The 21,958-nt window shown below is 40.5% G+C and overlaps 1 protein-coding gene across 8 annotated transcripts in view; it reads left to right on the top strand.

The window, feature by feature from the left end:
* AOPEP (aminopeptidase O (putative)) overlaps positions 1 to 21,958 on the top strand; it is a 378,384-nt gene that overhangs the window by 233,644 nt on the left and 122,782 nt on the right. For all 8 annotated transcript variants that reach the window (XR_014016018.1, XR_014016019.1, XM_081236407.1 and 5 more), the window contains 2 exons: positions 11,653 to 11,755; positions 12,406 to 12,513. Coding sequence is in view for 6 of the 8 variants with exons in the window: in XM_081236407.1 (XP_081092533.1) it covers positions 11,653 to 11,755; positions 12,406 to 12,513 (211 nt within the window). In the remaining 2 variants the exon portion in view is untranslated. The remainder of the gene's footprint in view (positions 1 to 11,652; positions 11,756 to 12,405; positions 12,514 to 21,958) is intronic.

Below are 21,958 nucleotides of genomic sequence, written 5' to 3'. Positions count from 1 at the left end.
TAGACCCTCTGCTTCATACCACATGCAAAAATTGACTCAACATAGATCAAAGACCTAAATGTAAGAGCTAAAACTGTAAAAGTATTAGGAAAAAAGCCATAGGTATAAGTCTTCATGAACTTAGTTTAGGTAAGAGTTTCTTAGATATGACACCTAAAAAGGGTCAAAAATCAAAGAGGGAAAAATATCAATAAATTGAACTTTATCAAAATGTCAAACTTTTGTGCCTCAAAGGACTCTATCAAGAAAGTGAAAAGACAATACAGAGTGGGAGAAAATATTTGCAAATCATATATCTGAGGGACTTGTATCCAGGATATATAAAGAACACTTACAACTCAACAATGAAAAGACAAATAACCCAATTTAAAAATTGTTAAAGGATCTAAATAGACATTTCTCCATAGAAGATAAACAAACGGCCAATAAGTATATAAAATTCTTGACATTATTAGCCATCAGAGAAATGCAAATCAAAGCCTCATTGAAATACCACTACATACCTACTAGAATAGCTATAATGAAAAAGACAGATAAGAACAAATGTTAGTGAGGATTTGGAGAAATTAGAACCTTTATACACTGTTGCAGGAATGTAAAATGGTGCAGCTCCTTTGGAAAGCAGTCCAGCAGACCCTCAGAAGGTTAAACGTAGAGTGACCATACAAACCAGCAATTCCACTTTTAGGTATGTATGAGACCTGGAAACATAAGTCCATACAAAAACATGTACATGAATGTTCATAGAAGCATTATTCTTAATAGCCAAAAAGTGGAAACAACCCACATCCAGTAATGGATGAATTGGTAAATATAATGTGTTATATTCATACAATGGAATATTAATCAGCCATAAGAAGGAATTGAATTACTGATATGTGCTACAAAAATGGATGAATCTTGAAAACACTATCTGAAAGAAGCGAGACACAAAAGGCAACATGTTGTATGATTCCATTTATCTGAAACATCCAGAATAGGCAAATCTATAGAGAAAACAAGTAGATTAATGGTTACCAGGGGCTGGGGGAGGAGGAGAAAATGGAAAGTGACTGCTTATAGGGTTTCTTTTGGGGGTGATGAAAATGTTATGGAATTAGGTACTGGTGATGGTTACACAACCTTGTGAATATACTAAAAACCACCTAATTTTACATGTTTAAAAAGGTGAATTTTATGATATGTAAGTTATATCTCAATTGTTTAAAAAAGAGAGGGATTGATGGAAATCATTGGATGTTTTATAACATCACTGTAGCCTTAGCAGGGTTGACCAGCAATTGTCCAAGGAGAGATGGAGGAAGAAAGTATGGCAGCAGGCAACTGCTGTCCTCAGGGCATTGGATGAGACTTAAGGAGCCATTTCCAGTGCTGGATGCCAGGAAGACGTCTCCACAGTGTCTGTGGTATAACAACCCCTCATAGAGATGATTCACTTCCAAGAAAGCATCCCTCAAGTACAAGTGTATATGCACCAGTGTGTGTGTTAGTTTCTTCCACCCCCTGTAATCCTGACTATTGTTCTGTTACCGATGCATGCAGGTCCTTTTTTTTAACTGCTCCAGAATATTCCAGGGTATGAACACTCCATGACTGACTAACCATTTGTTAACCATTGGACATGTTGGTAATTTCTAGTTTTTTTCTTTTACAAACCATACTGTGTTGAAGAGTTAATGTATGAATGTTAAATGTAAAACCTAAATATAGTACACAGTTGCCCACAAGACTGAGAACAGAGCTGCTCTCCCAACTATTCGTCCTGTTTTACATCCTGGTGTGTGTTGGGCTTCAGACTCACGCAGGCCCTCCACCCGCTGCCACCTCTAAGTCCCCAGCACTGTACCATCCTCCACCGAGGAGGGAAAAGTCCTTCTCCAGCTCCCACAGACCATCTGCTCCTCTTTGAGTCATGAGATGAGACGATCCTACCCATTATCTCAGCACACAGCACCACACATGCTGTTAGTGTTCAAAACGTGCTTCTAGGGCTTCCCCGGTGTTGCAGTGGTTGAGAGTCTGCCTGCCAATGCAGGGGACATGGGTTCGTGCCCCGGTCCAGGAAGATTCCACATGCCGCGGAGCGGCTGGGCCCGTGAACCATGGCTGCTGAGCCTGTGCGTCCGGAGCCTGTGCTCCGCAACGGGAGAGGCCACAACAGTGAGAGGCCCGCGTACAGCAAAAAAAAACCAACAACAAACAAACAAACAAAAAAAAACGTGAGTCTAGTCTCCCCTTGTAAAATGAAGTCAGCATTTGTCTCATTTGCCTCTTTCCAAGATAAAGTCATGGAGGTTTTTTTGACACATTACAAGAAAAGTTTTCCATTTTTACCCTTTCTACTTTGGCTTCCTGTAACTTTCAGGTTCTGTATATTCCTGTGTTCTGAATGTATGGAGCAGACTGACAGCCTGTGCTTCATTATGATCACCTTAGCGCTTTTTAACCTGGCTTATGAGGGTACTAGTTCAGGTATATTGCATATGCACCTCTCAAACACAACACTGTAAAAAAGATAATGAGAGTCTTGTATTGCTTGGATTCTATACTCTTTAGCTAAGTCTATCCCTGAATATATGTGGATGAATAAAATTCAGTTATGGTGGTTCCTCTAATTCATTTAGGTTTTTTTTTTTTTTTAATGAAAATCACCCTTGGTGGATTTAGCAAACTTATTGACTCCACCGCAGTGGATGAATGATGTTTTACTTCTAAATGCTGCAGCTTAAATATACTTTGGGCTCTCTTATCTCATACAATCATAGAATATTAGGGTCAGAAAGGGCCTTAAAAGTGATTTTGCCTAGCCTTCCATATCCCTGACAGACAGCCACCTAGCTTCTACCAGAGTATTCCCAGCATCCAGATCTCACTGCTTCAGCAAGCAGCAGCTTCCCCATGGGAACGGCTTATCTTAGAATGGGCTTCCTTGGATTGGGCTGGAACCTGCCTCCCTATAAAGTCTGCCCTGTCCTCTTAAGCCCTTACCTCCAGAGTTGCACAGGATTCGCCTTGTTCTCACACAAACAGTCCACATGTCTGAAGACCGTTGTCTTTCCTTTTCTAGTCACTAGGTCACAGGGTTGGGAGAATGATTCCCTTCTTGGGCTTGGTTCCTTGTTGTTCTCTTTGTTGACAATGGCCTTCTCCAGATGTGACACCTGAACTGAATATAGCACTCTGTTTGAGGTTACACCTGTGAAGAGTGTAACTATTATTGCTTTCCTTGATCTGGATAATCCAGAAAAGAAAGGACAAGCATTAATAGGATTGGTTGAAAGCACTCACATATACACCATATTTCATTTTTAAACCTAGTATCATACACCTTCTCAGGGCAGTCTTAGCATTTCAACTCCCATGCATTTTTTTCTCCTTAGTTACATTCATTGAGTGCTTCTGATGCGCCAAACATTATTCTAAGCACTCTATGTACATGTATCTCATTTAATCCTCAAAATGGCCCTATGAGATAGGTACTAGTACCGTCTTCCTCCGCATTTCATAGATGAGGAGACAGATGCGTATAGCAATTGACCACCTTTCTACTGCTAGGGAGTGGCAGAGCCAGGGTGCAAGCAGAGGCAAGTCTGGCTCCAGAGCCCAGCTTCCATGATGTCTGTCCCCGTTCCCTACATCTCATTGCTGCTGTTGATCCACCTACTACTGTGTTTATTGTTTTGGAAGCCACATCAATCACCTCTTGTTACATGTTGAGTTTACAGACAATTTAATGTACTAAATCTTTTTCATAGGTAAATACTAAATTTTAAAAACCTCTTTGTCCTTACTAACTATTGTTTTTATTAATTTTGGATCCTCATTCCAGCCTGTGGTGGCTCTTCTTGACTGTAGATGCTGTCAGTCAACCAGCTAGACTTCCAGACTCGACTTATTTGCAAATTTGTTAAGCCAGTAAGTCATCATTCCTTGGGCACAGCCTTAAGGACTCCCTCCTGGTTATACCAAGTAATTAATCAACAGCCTTGGGGTTCTGTTTTTGAACCTTCTATAAAGCCATGAAACAGCCACCATATGCTAACCACCACATCCATTCTGCCAGCTGCCAGAAGTCAGGATGCCTGATACCCAAAGTGAATTTCTGGAAGCGGCCCTCAAGATCCCATGCAGCTTCCTTGCAGTCCATCATTTTCTAAGTGCTCACAAACTATCTATCTGTTCAATACCTAGTCACAAATTTTGCCTCCCCTCCTCTTATTCCCTCTTCCTTTGCAATCAGAATGACATTTGTCTATCTCCATCAGCCCCCTTCCCATCATCTCCATGATTTGATGCCTCCAGAGGCCTGTGATTGCAGATGGAAGTTTTCCAAGCTGTGGCATGTCCCTCACCTGGGCCTGGAGTCAGACTCCTTTAAAGGATGAAGGAGCCCTCTCCACCAGTACCAAGGATCAATTCCCAAGTATGAAACATCAGTTCCCACATAACAGTGCTTGTTCTACCATGTATAGTTTGAAAATTAGTCTCCTTGGAAAGTTGAAGCAAAGTGGGAGTCAAGTAGTTCTATTCGTTCTGTCACCTCTTAACACCTGGTCTTCTTTAGGCTCCAAACAACACTTCAAAAGCCCTTTTTGTTGTCCTAGGCACTCTCCCTTAGCACCGGCTCATTCTGAATTTCTGCCTTCCTGGCAATGATTTTACTGCTTCCCATCTCTTGTAGTGAGCTTTCTCCAGCATCCCCCCTTTCCTCTTTTGTGCATGTTCTCTGACAACCCACCTTATCAGAAACCTCCAGGGCACTCCTTGCTCTCTGTTTTCTTCTTCATCTCCTTTGAAAGCGTATGCAGATTACCTCTAGGTGTGTTGAATATGATGATATACTGCTCAGACTATTAGTCTGTTCCATGTTTTTTTCTTTTTGGGGGATTTCATTTCTTAGAAAGGAATTTCTGATTTATGGCCATTCAAAACCTGAGGACTATTTTGGTTTTTTTATTAATGCTCATTACTTCCTGCTTTTCTAAGTTTCACCGTTCATTTCCCTGCCCTGCTTAGCAAAATTCGAGGACTTTTTTGTGTTTTCCGCAGTTCTAACTACAGAGTCTTTTCATGTCACCCTCGTCAGCAGCTGACTTCTCCTTTCACCATCAGGGGACAGAATATACCTTCTTCACTTTCCTGTGGCTCCTTGGAGAGATGTCTCTTTCTGTCTTAAATCATTTTATCAATTGCCTTTTTCAGCACTGGAGTGATATCTTGCTGTGTTTGCTATAGGATAATGGTTCCCGATGGGAAAAACCTTCATGCTGGGTAGCTGTTAAATCCATTGTGAAAAGCACACAGATAATCAAACTTGCCAAACACCAGTAGCTTTGACACGATACAGCTTCATCAGTTAAAGGTGTGCACAGCCTTTTGTCCAGTTCTCTTTGGTAGCACTGTCCAAAGGCAAGGCAGTGGCGAGTGTTCATTATACACACTTTATAGATGGAAGAATTGTTGCGAAAACAAATGGAGGACATAAAATTCCTGTACTTTCAATCATTCTGCCTCCATTTTTCACCCAAAATTTTAGTAATCTTTTCACAGAGTGGTATAGACTGAGGGGGGTGTGTGTGTCAGGAATACGCCCATACCTAGCTTTCTAGAATTTTAAGCAACACCTGAAATTTGTTGTTTCTTTTTATTTGTTTTCTGATGATGATGCAACAAGGAGCAGGCTTACAGACCAGCCCCTGAAAGGTTTATGCTCAAAATTGGGGGTCTCGCAAAGGGAAGGTGTACGGCCACATTTATGTGCCTAGTCTTTTTTAAAAATACTTTTTATTTTGGAATAATTTTAGACTCACAAGTAGTTGCTAAAATAATAGAGTTCCTGTGTACCCTTCCCCTTGCTTCCCCCAACGATAACATCGTACACATGTAACTATAGGGTGATGTTTTTCTAACGTCTTTGCCTGTCGGAGGAAGGCTTAGCTGGCACTCCCTGACCCCAATCAGTATTCATTATGATGAGATTAGCATCATTTATATTGTGCTTACAAAATGCCAACAGGTACTCTGGCTAAGCACTTTTAGACACTGCAACAGCCTAATGAGGTGCCACGGTCACTATCATTGTCCCTTTTTTACAGATGAAAACTGGCCTTTATAGGTTGCCTGACTCACTCAAGATTACGTGGCACTTAAGTGGCAGAGTCAAGGTTCTTAACCCAATCAATGTGTTATGCTGCTTCCCCAGGAGATCTCACTTGTGCATTTGGAGCTCAGAGGTCTCCAGGGATCTCCACAAAGGTAGTATTTAACTTCCTCTGTTACTTTGGGGTGAGTGAGGCCCTGCTCCCGGACCCTCAAACCTTGCGGGGCAGCTGCCACTGATAGAGCAGGGATGTGAGAATGCTGATGAATCCCTTTCTGTCTCATTTCTGGGATGCTTCGTCCCTGGCTCAAGCACTACAATGGCAAGATTATAGATGAAGCTATCTCGTGGCTCTCACTTTTACTGCCAAGGAGTACAAGACAGAGAATGCTGGCAGACGGCCCGTCTGGGCTGTGGCAGAGCAGTAGGTGTTCAGACCTAGGCTGACATGCCTGAGCACCTTTCAGAGGCGTTTTCTCAGATCCCACCCTTGGCGATAGTCCTGCAGAATCGGTTCTTTCTTCAGGAGGTTTGATTCCAAGTCAAATCATGTGGATCAAGTATCACTGCCATCTGACAGCTTTTTAAATGTCCATATTGCTTCTGTGAGTGCAGGGGAAAAGGAAGGAGGTGGGCGGGGAAAGGTCATGCTAATCTCGGTTGTTACATTTGGTGCCAGGTACAACAGAAACCAAGGGCATTTAAGCCCAAACGACCTTGGTAACTTGATCTCTCACATTCCATGTATTCCAGCCAAGGAAATAAACACTGGTGTAAAAAGTTGAAGAGACACTTAACACTTTTATGTTACAAAGTGCTTTTATGTTACCTGAGCCTCATCACACTCTTTACAGGTGAGGAAATTGAGCGTAAGGGAGAGTCAACATGTTGTCTGAGGTTCTCCACTTAGTTTTTGGCAAAACCGAGATGGGGGGCCTGGATCTTGGGGAAGCTCCAGAATGCAGCAAGGATTTTGGTGCTCCATGGACCCGGGTTCTAGCCTCAATTCTGCCACTAACTAGCTCTGTGGTCGTCTCCGGGCCTCACTTTCCTCCACTTTTAAATGGGCATCATCACAGTACCTGCCCCACAGGTTCTTGTGACGGTAGAAGGCCATGATACATAAAAAGCTTGGCAGAGTACCTGGCACAGGGAGATAACAGGAATGGTAGCCATTAGTATTGGTTCAGTTCTCCATCCATTAGTAATGAATTTGGCTTCAACTAATAGAATAGTAAGGCAACGTTGACTTAAACAAATAGGGGTTACTTTTCTCATACAGTGAGTGTGAAGGCAGGCAGTCTTGGGCTGGCCAGCAGCTGAATGGTACTATCAAAGACTGTTTACCTTCTTTCATTCCATCCGGGTCTCCATAGCATGTTGATTTGCTGCCTCATGATTGCAAAGTGGCTGCTGCAGCTCCACCCACCATGTTTGGGGTAAAGAGGAATAGTACTAGTCATATTTCCCCTTTTGTAAAGAAAGCAAAAGCTTTCCCAGAACCCCACTCCCAACTACAGCAGACATCTGTTTTTGTCTCATTGGCCTGGACTACGTCTTCTGACTCTCTGTAGCTTCAAGGACACCTGGAAAGTGAGTGTTTACCTTTTTAGACTTAATTGTACAAGTGGCAAGAAAGAAGGTGGATGAGAATGGGAGTAGACTGAGCCAATTGTATCTGCCACAGTTCTTCCCGCCTCTAACAATGTCCTTAAAAAGTTTTTAATTTAATTGGTCCTCAGGTGTAGAGAGCTTAGTTAACCCTAGTCATGTGTTCATGGCACATGAACAGCAAAGCCCCTTTTCTAGACTGATTCCATTTTATTCTCACAAAATGTGTACTGTTTCATGTGCATCTATTTTTTCTTAACTTTTTTTTTTTTAAGATGTTGGGGGTAGGAGTTTATCAATTAATTTATTTATTTTTGCTGTGTTGGGTCTTGGTTTCTGTGCGAGGGCTTTCTCTAGTTGTGGCAGGTGGGGGCCACTCTTCATCGCGGTGCGCGGGCCTCTCACTATCGTGGTCTCTCTTGTTGTGGAGCACAGGCTCCAGATGCACAGGCTCAGTAGTTGTGGCTCACGGGCCCAGTCGCTCGGCGGCACGTTGGATCCTCCCAGACCAGGGCTCGAACCCGTGTCCCCTGCACTAGCAGGCAGACTCTCAACCACTGCGCCACCAGGGAAGCCCTACTTTTTCTTAACTTTTTAATGGAAATATATATACACTATAGTGCGCAGATATTTCTAGATGGCTCAATAGATTTCTACTATTTATCCTCATGAAAGCACCACTCAGATTAACATAGAGTTAATCCCACCATCCCAGAAACTTTCCTCTTTTTTCCCCACTCTGTTAATACTCTCTCCCAAAGGTAACCATTATTCTGATCTGTATCCTCATAGATCTGTTTTGCGTGTTCTTTGACGTCATTTAATTGGAGTCATACATTTGTATGTAGTCTTTTTGGGTGTGAGTTCTTTCATTCACCTGTGAGAGTAATCTGTTATTGTAGGTAGTGGTAGTTCATTTGTTTCCTGCTTTCTCTCTGTGCTTTGTCTCCCTGCACAGACATGCAGTAAGTGGTATTATGAGAACCAGAATAGCACTGAAATGGAAGTCACCCTTTTTCCACTTGCGGAGTATCTTTTCTTCATAAAAACCGCCCCCTTTGATTTCTCACGAAGCTCGCCTGGGCACTGCCCTCTCCCGTACCATGTCTACTTTAAAAGGAATCTCTTGGGGACTTGTACATTTGCCTTGGATGCTGTCAGCATAAAAGAATTTTCTTGAACACTTGGAGAGGGTGGAAGAGGAGAGTAAGAGAGAGATACTTTCTGGAAGGACATTTTTAGTCAGAGGAAAAAAGCACCAACTAAAGTCGTCATCTGAAACTTGAGCCTGGAAGCCAGCCTTTGGAGCAGAGATTTAGGTTGGTCTTCTGTGTTCCTCCCCTTCTAACAGTCTCCATTCAGAGCTCAAGGGCAAAAGAAACTCACAGCAACTCTGTCTGTCTTGGGGCTGGGAAAACTGGTTTGAATTCAGGTTGACACTGAGAAGTCTTCCTTCCCTCAAGGTGTCTGGCAGGCTTTCCTATCAAAACCAGCATGGCTTTCTTTATAAAAACACTCAACTCCAGGACAAACTTGAGAGCAGGAATAAAGCTGATGCTTTTCAATGGAGTCTTAAATCAAGATGAAAGGGACTAACTAGTTATTCCTGCAAGTATGGTCACGTCCGTAAGTCAGGGATCAACTAGAAAAATTCAAACTATGCAGTTAGCTCTAGTGGCTGGTCATCATCGTCTCTCCTTTAGGTATCTGCTGGTTCTGAGCCTGTGTCTGCTGAGATAATGTACTAGAATATTCAGCAGAGACTTAATCAGGGGTTCTTTGCTTGGCAGCTAGAGCACACTGCAAAGGGACTGATTTGGCAAGCTGGGTCATCCTCAGGCACTGCCGTTCAGGTCCAGCACCCTTCCATGTTTGTGTCTGCGGGCATATAGGATTAAGGGGATGAACCATTGAAATCTATTGCCTCTAACATCAGATGACCAACCTTGAATTTAGCAATATTTACTGCTAACTTTAGAAAATCTTATTAAGTTTATTGAGTAATTTCTGTATCCCCAGCCCTCGCTAAGGGCTTTGCATATATTATTTCAGTTATTCCCCAGGTGACCTGGGGAGAGAGGTAAGGTTATCCCCATTTTTGCAAGTGAGTAAATTGAGGATTAGAGAATTTAAGTAAACTGCTACTGAGTAACAGGTAGTAAGGAGTAGGATTGAGAGTCAACACTAGGTCTCTCTGATTCCAAATGCTGTCTGTGTACTTTGTTACACTAACTACCTTTTAAAAATAACCCCTTGCTATATATACAATGAAATACTACTCAGCCATAAAAAAGAGTGAAATAATGCCATTTCCAACAGCATGGATGGATCTCGAGATTACCATACTAAGTGAAGTAAGTCAGAAAGACAAATACCATATGATATCACTTATATGCAGAATCTAAAATATGACACAAGTGAACTTGTCTACGAGACAGAAACAGACTCACAGATGTAGAGAACAGACTTGTGGTTGCCAAGGGGGAGGGGGGTGGGGGACAAATGGACTGGGAGTTTGGGGTTAGCAAATGCAAACTATTATATATAGAATGGATAAACAACAAGGTCCTACTGTATAGCATGGGGGACTATATTCAATATACTGTAATAAACCATAGTGGAAAAGAATATGAAAAAGCATGTATATATGTCTATAACTGAATCACTTTCTGTACAGCAGAAATTAGCACAACATTGTAAATCAACTATGCCTCAAATAAGTTTAAAAACAGCAGCAACAAAAAATAAATATATAAATAAAAATGGGGACTTCCCTGGTGGTCCAGTGGTTAAGACTTCATCTTCCAGTGTAGGGGGTATGGGTTCAATCCCTGGTTGGGGAGCTAAGATCCCCACATGCCTAGCGGCCAAAAAAACCAAAACATAAAACAGAAGCAATATTGTAACAAATTCAATAAAGACTTCAAAAATGGTCCATATCAAAAAAATCTTTAAACATATATATATACATATATATATATATATATATATAAATAAAAATAAAAACAACCCCTTGCCTTTCTGATGTGCCAGCCCTTTTGTCAGCCCTTGCCTTCCCCTCACCCCAGCACATGCTCTTCAATGTTTGTCTAATAAGTGACTGGTTTTCGAACAGCTAAAAGCTATAAATACCTTGTCACTTACTTTGAATTTAGTTAGTTGTTGAATTGTCACTGTAACACAATTATATTTTATTAAGGGAATTTTAAAAAATATTTAAAACCACAGAGCATAATGGAAACCACTGATAGATAATAAGGAGACATCATTGGTTTCAATCCTTGATGTCGCCATGAATCAAAACAAGCCGTGAGACCTTGGATACAGATTTAATTTCTGTGTGCCTGTTTCCCTCATTTGTGAAATGAGGAGGTTCAAGTATGTGATTACTAATGTCTCTACCTGTTCTAAAAACATGGGCCTCTGTGACTTTTCTTGTTTTGTTTTTGTGGCTCTAAAATAGCTTTAGAGTATGAATATTTCTTAAAGGAGCCTTAATTACTAAATGCAAATCAAGAGAAGCAGATAACATTGGGGCTTTCAGAATTTTTTGGAAAAGATGTAAGTTCTTTACTCTTCCAAGTAAAGTTACATTTTCCATTGCATTTCCCAGTCCAACATTCCCACCAAAAGAAAAGTGTATAGTTTCTTAAATAATTCATGTTGGAGCTGAGATTTCTTGAGGGTCTGGCAAGATTTAATCTTGGATAAGATGATGTAGAATACTGCCAGTAGCCAACCTCAGGTTGCCAACCCAGATATAAATCCCTCCCTGTTCAGTATATGCATTTATAACGTAAACCGTTTTAAATTATACCTGGTACTATTGAATAGAATTAAGACGCTGTTGGGCAACTCTGAAAATAAGAAATAGGTGATATTATGGTCTAATTAGTTAAGAATATGCTATCCTTAAAGAAAATTTTACTGCATCATTTTAGATCCAATAAAGAGAAAACTGGCCATGTGAGTGACTCAGGATCTTCTGTCATCAAACACGGGCTCAATCCGGAGAAGGTCTTCATGCAGGTTCATTATTTAAAGGTAAGCATATCTGAGTGGCAGAAGCCAGTTATTATGGTGCAGCACTTTTTAGATCTTACATATAAACAGTGAAGGTTAGTAACGTGGTTGGGGCAAAACAAAAAAATCATCAACATTGTAATGACATTTGACTGAGCAGATTCTGATTGTCCAATAGTTAAAGCATTTCATACCCAAATAATGAGGCACGAATCAAAGGAAGCTGAACTGTTCCCTTCCCTGTACCTCCCTTCTCCCTGCTTCATGTCAGCTTTGAAGAGCAGAATCTTAAAATTGCTGTCAGGTTCCACCTAGAAGATAGGAGTGATTTAAAGAAGTATTCTAAGTTGTAAAGGCCTTTCCTGATAGCCGAGGGAGAGAGGAGCTGGGCCCCTCTTCCCTTTTGGTCCATGATGGACATCCAGGCTTCATGTAAGCCAAGGATAAACAAGATGGTGATACCATTAGTAGATCAGTTGAAAGCAGAGTAGTTGATCCTTAAGTACCAGACTCGACCTTACTGGTAAGAATATAAAGGGCTGCCTGGGACAGGTCAGGCCAAAGTTTCTAGATGAGCATAAGGTGCTGGTGGGTAGGTTAGAGTTGACTTTGTAAGCATTTTTCTGATGAACACATGATAAGTATCTTTTTTTCTTCTTCCTTTCTTTTAGGGCTATTTCCTTCTCCGGTTCCTTGCCAGAAGACTTGGAGATGACACCTATTTTTCATTTTTAAGAAAGTTTGTGCACACATTTCATGGGCAGCTGGTTCTTTCCCAGGTAATTTATAAGTCCTTGTGAGTCCATGATATACAATTGGAGGAGGTGTAGCTTGTGGCGACTAGATGATGTGAATATTAAAAAGTAGGGAAAAGATTTTTGTTTTAATACAATAGGAAAGATAGGAAGTTAATGAAGTGGACACAGGGAAGTGTTGTTTCCGGGAGGGTGATCTCCCTGTAGTTTAGGACAGACTGTAACCCAAAGCTGTCCTGTGCACAGTGATGTGGGTAGTTGCACCTTAAGTGACCTGGAAAACAAAAACGAAACAATCCTGCTCTCCCCTCCACCTGGAATGAGCTTTTCAAGGTTGGCTGCTTGTCCTTTGTCTCAGTGTCAGTGCCACAATCTCAGAGTCACTCCAGCTGAGCAGATATACATTCACCTAGTTCTTCTCTAACCTTTACCTTTTTCATTGCCTTCCTTGCCATCACCGTTCTTCACAATTTGTATTTTCCTTTACGGGTCCATTTGTTTCTTTTCTCTCTCCTCCATTCTGTGTATAAGCTCAACAAGGCCACACCAGTACGAAGTACTAGTACTTTATTTCACCAGTACTTAGTATATGATTCGCACACAGTACATACACCATATATATTTGATAAACAAATAGATTAAAGACAAGATACACTGAAATATTCAGACAGTCTGGCCACAAAACTGTCCGAGAGAGACTCTGTCAGTTGATACGGGCGTGAGGCTGAGCTGCACATAGCAAAAAAGTTAACAAAGAGGGAGAGGCTATGAAAACAGTGCTCGTAGCTGATAGAGAGTAAAGGATGCAGTCCCAGCACAGATTGGACTGATGTGTATTTTTGATTTTTGACAGTTGTGCTCATACACAGCTTTGAAGTCAAACTGTGCACAATGTTAGATGTAAAGGATGTACATGTATAATCTTAACATATGTGCAAGGAATAGCGTGAGTGTAACAAAACTAGATACCTGTTCCGTGTCTCTACCCTCTTCTTATTCTTTGGTTGAGGGGAGGGACGGTATTCCTAAACATGTATTTGGAAAGGCAGCTTGGAAACTGGCTCAGGAGTCTTATATGATCAGTTGACTGAATAGCCCAAACCACTTCTCACCAACATACTGCCACACTGAAGGAGCGTTGGGTTTACTGTGACTTCTGAGGCTCTGATATCTGCTTCCCGTGGAACACTTAGTGCTCCCTCCACCAAATTGTTCAGTTTTACTTTTGTTAAACTCTTCTGAATTATAGCTTTATTGTTTTTTCATAACAGCTTTATTGACATATAATTCACACACCATAAATTTCACCCTTTTAAAGTGTACAAGTCAGTGGTTTTTAGTGTATTCACAAAGTTGTGCAACCATGACTGCTCTCTAATTCCAGAACATTTTCATCACCCCCAAAAGAAACCCCACACCCATTAGCAGTCACTGCTCCATTTCCACCTCCCACCAGCTGTAGGCAACCACTAACCTACTTTCTAGGGATTTGCCTATTCTGGACATTCCGTATAAATGGAGTCATATAATATGCAGCCTTTTGTGACTGGCTTCTTTCACTTAGCATAATGTCTTCAGGGTTCATGTTGTAGCTTGTATCAGTACCTCATTTCTCTTTTTTTTTTTTTTTTTTTTTTGCGGTACGCGGGCCTCTCACTGTTGTGGCCTCTCCCGTTGCGGAGCACAGGCTCCGGACGTGCAGGCTCAGCGGCTATGGCTCAGGGGCCCAGCCACTCCGTGGCATGTGGGATCTTCCCGGACCGGGGCACGAACCCATGTCCCCTGCATCGGCAGGCGGACTCTCAACCGCTGCGCCACCAGGGAAGCCCCTCATTTCTCTTTTTAAATTTTACTTTTTAACCTTTTAAATTGTGATGAAATATACATAAGAAAATTTACCATTTTAACCATTTTTAAGAGTATAGTTAGTGCATTAAGTATCAATACATTGACGTTGTTGTGCAACTGTCACCACCATGCATCTCCAGAGCATTTTAATCTTCCCCAAATGAAACTTGTATCCATTAAACAATAACTCCACATTCTTTCCTCCCCTCAGCCCCTGGCAACCACCATTCTATTTTCTGTCTCTGAGTTTGACTACCCTAGGTACATCACGCAAATGGAAGAATACAATATTTGTCCTTTTGTATCTGGCTTGTTTCACTTAGCAAAATGTCTTCAAGGTTCATCCATGTTATAGCATGTATCAGAATTTCCTTCTTTTTTATTTTTATTTATTTATTTATTTATTTTGGCCGCGCCACACAGCTTGCGGGATCTTAGTTCCCCAACCAGGGATTGAACCCTCAGCACTGAAAGTACAGAGTCCTAACCACTGGACCACCAGGGAATTCCCTTCCTTCCTTCCTATCAATATTTCATTGTATGCATATTCCACATTTGGTTTATCGATTCATCCATTAATGAACACTTGGGTTATTTACACCTCTTGGCCCTTGTGAATAATGTTGCTGTGAACATTAGTGTACAAACATCTGTTTGAGTCCCTGCTTTCAATTCTTTTGAATATATACCTAGAAGTGGAATTGCTAGATTATGTGGTATTCAATTTTTTGAGCAACTGCCATATTGTTTTCCTCAAGGGCTGCACCATTTTACATTCTCACCAGCAATGCACAAGGGTTCCAATTTCTCCACATACTCACCAACACTTGTTTTGGTTTTTTTGATAATAGCCATCATAGTGAGTGTGAGTGGTATCTCATTGTGGTTTTAATTTGCATTTTTCTGGTAACTGTGCTGAGGATTTTTTCATGGACTTATTGGACATTTGTATGTATTTTTTGGAGAAACGTCTGTTGAGATCCTTTGCTGATTTTTTATTTGGGTTGTCTTTTATTGAGTTGTAAGAGTACTTTATATATTCTAGTTCAAGTCCCTTATCAGATATATGATTTGCAAATATCTTCTTGCCTAATTAAAAGTTACTCCTATGTTTGGTTCTAAGGGCTTTGTATTTTCGCTCTTATATTTAGGTCTCTTACCCATTTTGAGTTAATTTTTGTATATAGTGTGAGGTAGATGGTTCAGCTTCATTCTTTTGCATGTGAATATCCAGTCGTCCTTCTGCCAGTCCCATAGTAAGTTTGGAAATTATTAGTTTTTCGACTGACACATACTCATTATATAAAAATGTAGTGATCAGTACAGAAAAGTACAAAGAAGAATGTAAAATATCATTCAAAATCTCACCATCCATAATTACCTATCATTAATATTAGGTGAACATCATTCTAGAAATTGCACTCCGTTTCTTTCTCTCTTTCTATATATTATATATGATATGTATACACATATCTATGTGTATATGGGTATATAGTACATATGTATGTGTGTTTGTGTATGATTGTACACACATGTATAGATACAAAGACATATTTAGAAATAATTTTCTAAAAATATGATTATATTATATGTGCTTTTTTTTTTCTTTTTTTCTTTTTTTTTAATTTTTTAAATTAGTTTCTGCTTTATAACAAAGTGAACCAGTCATACATATACATCTGTTCCCACATCCCTTCCCTCATGCATCTCCCTCCCTCCCACCCTCCCCATCCCACCCCTCCAGGCGGTCACAAAGCACCGAGCTGATCTCCCTGTGCTCTGTGGCTGCTTCCCACTATCTATCTACCTTACGTTTGGTAGTGTATATATGTCCATGCCTCTCTTTCGCTTTGTCACAGCTTACCCTTCCCCCTCCCCATATCCTCAAGTCCATTCTCAAGTAGGTCTGTGTCTTTATTCCTGTTTTGCCCCTAGGTCCTTCATGACTTTTTTTTTTTTTTAAATTCCGTATATATGTGTTAGCATACGGTATTTGTCTTTCTCTTTCTGACTTACTTCACTCTGTATGACAGACTCTAGGTCTATCCACCTCATTACAAATAGCTCAGTTTCGTTTCTTTTTATGGCTGAGTAATATTCCATTGTATATATGTGCCACATCTTCTTTATCCATTCATCCGATGATGGACACTTAGGTTGTTTCCAGCTCCGGGCTATTGTGAATAGAGCTGCAATGAACATTTTGGTACATGTCTCTTTTGGAATTATGGTTTTCTCAGGGTATATGCCTAGTAGTGGGATTGCTGGGTCATATGGTAGTTCTATTTTTAGTTTTTTAAGGAACCTCCATACTGTTCTCCATAGTGGCTGTACCAATTCACATTCCCACCAGCAGTGCAAGAGTGTTCCCTTTTCTCCACACCCTCTCCAGCATTTATTGTTTCTAGATTTCTTGATGATGGCCATTCTGACTGTGTGAGATGATATCTCATTGTAGTCTTGATTTGCATTTCTCTAATGATTAATGATGTTGAGCATTCTTTCATGTGTTTGTTGGCAGTCTGTATATCTTCTTTGGAGAAATGCCTATTTAAGTCTTCTGCCCATTTTTGGATTGGGTTGTTTGTTTTTTTGCTATTGAGCTGCATGAGCTGCTTATAAATTTTGGAGATTAATCCTTTGTCAGTTGCTTCATTTGCAAATATTTTCTCCCATTCTGAGGGTTGTCTTTTGGTCTTGTTTATGGTTTCCTTTGCTGTGCAAAAGCTTTGAAGTTTCATTAGGTCCCATTTGTTTATCTTTGTTTTTATTTCCATTTCTCTAGGAGGTGGGTCCAAAAGGATCTTGCTGTGATTTATGTCATAGAGTGTTCTACCTATGTTTTCCTCTAAGAGTTTGATAGTTTCTGGCCTTACATTTAAGTCTTTAATCCATTTTGAGCTTATTTTTGTGTATGGTGTTAGGGAATGATCTAATCTCAAACTTTTACATGTCCCTGTCCAGTTTTCCCAGCACCACTTATTGAAGAGGCTGTCCTTTCTCCACTGTACATTCCTGCCTCCTTTATCAAAGATAAGTTGGCCATATGTGCGTGGGTTTATCTCTGGGCTTTCTATCCTGATCCACTGATCTATCTTTCTGTTTTTATGCCAGTACCACACTGTCTTGATTACTGTAGCTTTGTAGTATAGTCTGAAGTCAGGGAGCCTGATTCCTCCAGCTCCGTTTTTCGTTCTCAAGATTGCTTTGGCTATTCGGGGTCTTTTGTTTTTCCAAACAAATTTTGAAATTTTTTGTTCTAGTTCTGTGAAAAATGCCATTGGTAGTTTGATAGGGATTGCATTGAATCTGTAGATTGCTTTGGGTAGTAGAGTCATTTTCACAATATTGATTCTTCCAATCCAGGAGCATGGTATATCTCTCCATCTATTTGTATCATCTTTAATTTCTTTCATCAGTGTCTTATAATTTTCTGCATACAGGTCTTTTGTCTCCTTAGGTAGGTTTATTCCTAGATATTTTATTCTTTTTGTTGCAATGGTAAATGGGAGTGTTTTCTTGATTTCATTTTCAGATTTTTCATCATTAGTGTACAGGAATGCCAGAGATTTCTGTACATTAATTTTGTATCCTGCTACTTTACCAAATTCATTGATTAGCTCTAGTAGTTTTTCGGTAGCATCTTTAGGATTCTCTATGTATAGTATCATGTCATCTGCAAACAGTGACAGCTTTACTTCTTCTTTTCCAATTTGGATTCCTTTATTTCCTTTTCTTCTCTGATTGCTGTGGCTAAAACTTCCAAAACTATGTTGAATAAGAGTGGTGAGAGTGGGCAGCCTTGTCTTGTTCCTGATCTTAGTGGAAATGGTTTCAGTTTTTCACCATTGAGGACAATGTTGGCTGTGGGTTTGTCATATATGGCCTTTATGATGTTGAGGAAAGTTCCCTCTATGCCTACTTTCTGCAGGGTTTTTATCATAAATGGGTGTTGAATTTTGTCGAAAGCTTTCTCTGCATCTATTGAGATGATCATATGGTTTTTCTCCTTCAACTTGTTAATATGGTGTATCACATTGATTGATTTGCGTATATTGAAGAATCCTTGCATTCCTGGAATAAACCCCACTTGATCATGGTGTATGATCCTTTGAATGTGCTGTTGGATTCTGTTTGCTAGTATTTTGTTGAGGATTTTTGCATCTATGTTCATCAGTGATATTGGCCTGTAGTTTTCTTTCTTTGTGACATCCTTGCCTGGTTTTGGTATCAAGGTGATGGTGGCCTCGTAGAATGACTTTGGGAGTGTTCCTTCCTCTGATATTGTTTGGAAGAGTTTGAGAAGGATGGGTGTTAGCTCTTCTCTAAATGTTTGATAGAATTCGCCTGTGAAGCCATCTGGTCCTGGGCTTTTGTTTGATGGAAGATTTTTCATCACAGTTTCAATTTCAGTGCTTGTGATTGGTCTATTCATATTTTCTATTTCTTCCTGACTCAGTCTTGGCAGGTTGTGCATTTCTAAGAATTTGTCCATCTCTTCCAGGTTGTCCATTTTATGGGCATAGAGTTGCTTGTAGTAATCTCTCATGATCTTTTGTATTTCAGCAGTGTCAGTTGTTACTTCTCCTTTTTCATTTCTAATTCTATTGATTTGAGTCTTCTCCCTTCTTTTCTTGATGAGTCTGGCTAATGGTTTATCAATTTTGTTTATCTTCTCAAAGAACCAGCTTTTAGTTTTATTGATCTTTGCTATCGTTTCCTTCATTTCTTTTTCGTTTATTTCTGATCTGATTTTTATGATTTCTTTCCTTCTGCTAACTTTGGGGTGTTTTTGTTCTTCTTTCTCTAATTGCTTTAGGTGCAAGGTTAGGTTGTTTATTCGAGATGTTTCCTGTTTCTTAAGGTGGGATTGTATTGCTATAAACTTCCCTCTTAGAACTGCTTTTGCTGCATCCCATAGGTTTTGGGTTGTCGTGTCTCCATTGTCATTTGTTTCTAGGTATTTTTTAAATTCCTCTTTGATTTCTTCAGTGATCACTTCGTTATTAAGTAGTGTATTGTTTAGCCTCCATGTGTTTGTATTTTTTACAGCTCTTTTCCTGTAATTGATATCTAGTCTCATAGCATTGTGGTCAGAAAAGACACTTGATACAATTTCAATTTTCTTAAATTTACCAAGGCTTGATTTGTGACCCAAGATATGATCTATCCTGGAGAATGTTCCATGAGCACTTGAGAAAAATGTGTATTCTGTTGTTTTTGGATGGAATGTCCTATAAATATCAATTAAGTCCATCTTGTTTAATGTATCATTTAAAGCTTGTGTTTCCTTATTTATTTTCATTTTGGAAGATCTGTCCATTGGTGAAAGTGGGGTGTTAAAGTCCCCTACTATGATTGTGTTACTGTCGATTTCTCCTTTTATGGCTGTTAGTATTTGCCTTATGTATTGAGGTGCTCCTATGTTGGGTGCATAAATATTTACAATTGTTATATCTTCTTCTTGGATCGATCCCTTGATCATTATGTAGTGTCCTTCTTTGTCTCTTCTAGTAGTCTTTATTTTAAAGTCTATTTTGTCTGATATGAGAATTGCTACTCCAGCTTTCTTTTGGTTTCCATTTGCATGGAATATCTTTTTCCATCCCCTTACTTTCAGTCTGTATGTGTCTCTAGGTCTGAAGTGGGTCTCTTGTAGACAGCATATATATGGGTCTTGTTTTTGTATCCATTCAGCCAATCTGTGTCTTTTGGTGGGAGCATTTAGTCCATTTACATTTAAGGTAATTATCGATATGTATGTTCCTATTCCCATTTTCTTAATTGTTTTGGGTTCGTTATTGTAGGTCTTTTCCTTCTGTTGTGTTTCTTGCCTAGAGAAGTTCCTTTAGCATTTGTTGTAAAGCTGGTTTGGTGGTGCTGAACTCTCTCAGCTTTTGCTTGTCTGTAAAGGTTTTAATTTCTCCATCAAATCTGAATGAGATCCTTGCTGGGTAGAGTACTCTTGGTTGCAGGTTTTTCTCCTTCATCACTTTAATTATGTCCTGCCACTCCCTTCTGGCTTGTAGAGTTTCTGCTGAGAGATCAGCTGTTATCCTGATGGGGATTCCCTTGTGTGTTACTTGTTGTTTTTGCCTTGCTGCTTTTAATATGATTTCTTTGTGTTTAATTTTTGACAGTTTGATTAATATGTGTCTTGGCGTATTTCTCCTTGGATTTATTCTGTATGGGACTCTCTGTGCCTCCTGGACTTGATTAACTATTTCCTTTCCCATATTAGGCAAGTTTTCAACCAGAATCTCTTCAAATATTTTCTCAGTCCCTTTCTTTTTCTCTTCTTCTTCTGGAACCCCTATAATTCGAATGTTGGTGCGTTTAATGTTGTCCCAGAGGTCTCTGAGACTGTCCTCTGTTCTTTTCATTCTTTTTGCTTTATTTTGCTCTGCAGCAGTTATTTCCACTATTTTATCTTCCACCTCACTTATCCGTTCTTCTGCCTCAGTTATTCTGCTATTGATCCCATCTAGAGTATTTTTTATTTCATGTATTGTGTTTTTAATCGATGCTTGATTCATCTTTAGTTCTTCTAGGTCCTTGTTAACTGTTTCTTGCATTTTGTCTATTCTATTTCCAAGATTTTGGATCTGGGAAATAGAATCTTGGATCATCTTTACCATCATTATTCTGAATTCTTTTTCAGGTAGACTGCCTATTACGTCTTCATTTGTTAGGTCTGGTGGGTTTTTATCTTGTTCCTTCTCCTGCTGTGTGTTTTTCTGTCTTCTCATTTTGCTTATGTTACTGTGTTTGGGGTCTCCTTTTTGCAGGCTGCAGGTTCGTAGTTCCCGTTGTTTTTGGTGTCTGTCCCCAGTGGCTAAGGTTGGTTTAGTGGGTTGTGTAGGCTTCCTGGTGGAAGGTACTAGTGCCTGTGTTCTGGTGAATGAGGCTGGATCTTGTCTTTCTGGTGGGCAGGTCCACGTCTGGTGGTGTGTTTTGGGGTGTCTGCGGACTTTTTATGATTTTAGGCCACCTCTCTGCTAATGGGTGGCGTTGTGTTTCTGTCTTGCTAGTTGTTTGGCATAGGGTGTCCAGCACTGTAGCTTGCTGGTCGTTGAGTGAAGCTGGGTGCTGGTGTTGAGATGGAGATCTCTGGAAGATTTTCGCCGTTTGATATTATGTGGAGCTGGGAGGTCTCTTGTGGACCAGTGTCCTGAAGTTGGCTCTCCCACCTCAGAGGCACAGCACTGACTCCTGGCTCCTCAATTTGGGATGATTTGTTGTCTATTCATGTATTCCACAGATGCAGGGTACATCAAGTTGATTGTGGAGCTTTAATCCGCTGCTTCTGAGGCTGCTGGGAGAGGTTTCCCTTTCTCTTCTTTGTTCTCACAGCTCCTGGGTCTCAGCTTTGGATTTGGCCCCGCCTCTGCGTGCAGGTCGCCGGAAGGCGTCTGCTCTTCGCTCAGACAGGACAGGGCTAAAGGAGCAGCCTCTTCGGGGACTCTGGCTCACTCAGGCCGGGCGGGAGGGAGGGGCACGGAGTGCAGGGCGAGCCTGCAGCGGCAGAGTTCGGCGTGACGTTGCACCAGCCCGAGGCGCGCCGTGCGTTCTCCCAGGGAAGCCGCCCCTGGATCCCGGGATCCCAGCAGTGGCGGGCTGC

This window comes from Mesoplodon bidens (assembly GCF_964165515.1).
Source record: "Mesoplodon bidens genome assembly, chromosome: 6".
Taxonomy (NCBI): Eukaryota; Metazoa; Chordata; class Mammalia; order Artiodactyla; family Ziphiidae; genus Mesoplodon; species Mesoplodon bidens.
The sequence above is the reverse complement of the archived record's forward strand: the minus strand, read 5'-3'. Positions and strand labels throughout refer to the sequence as shown.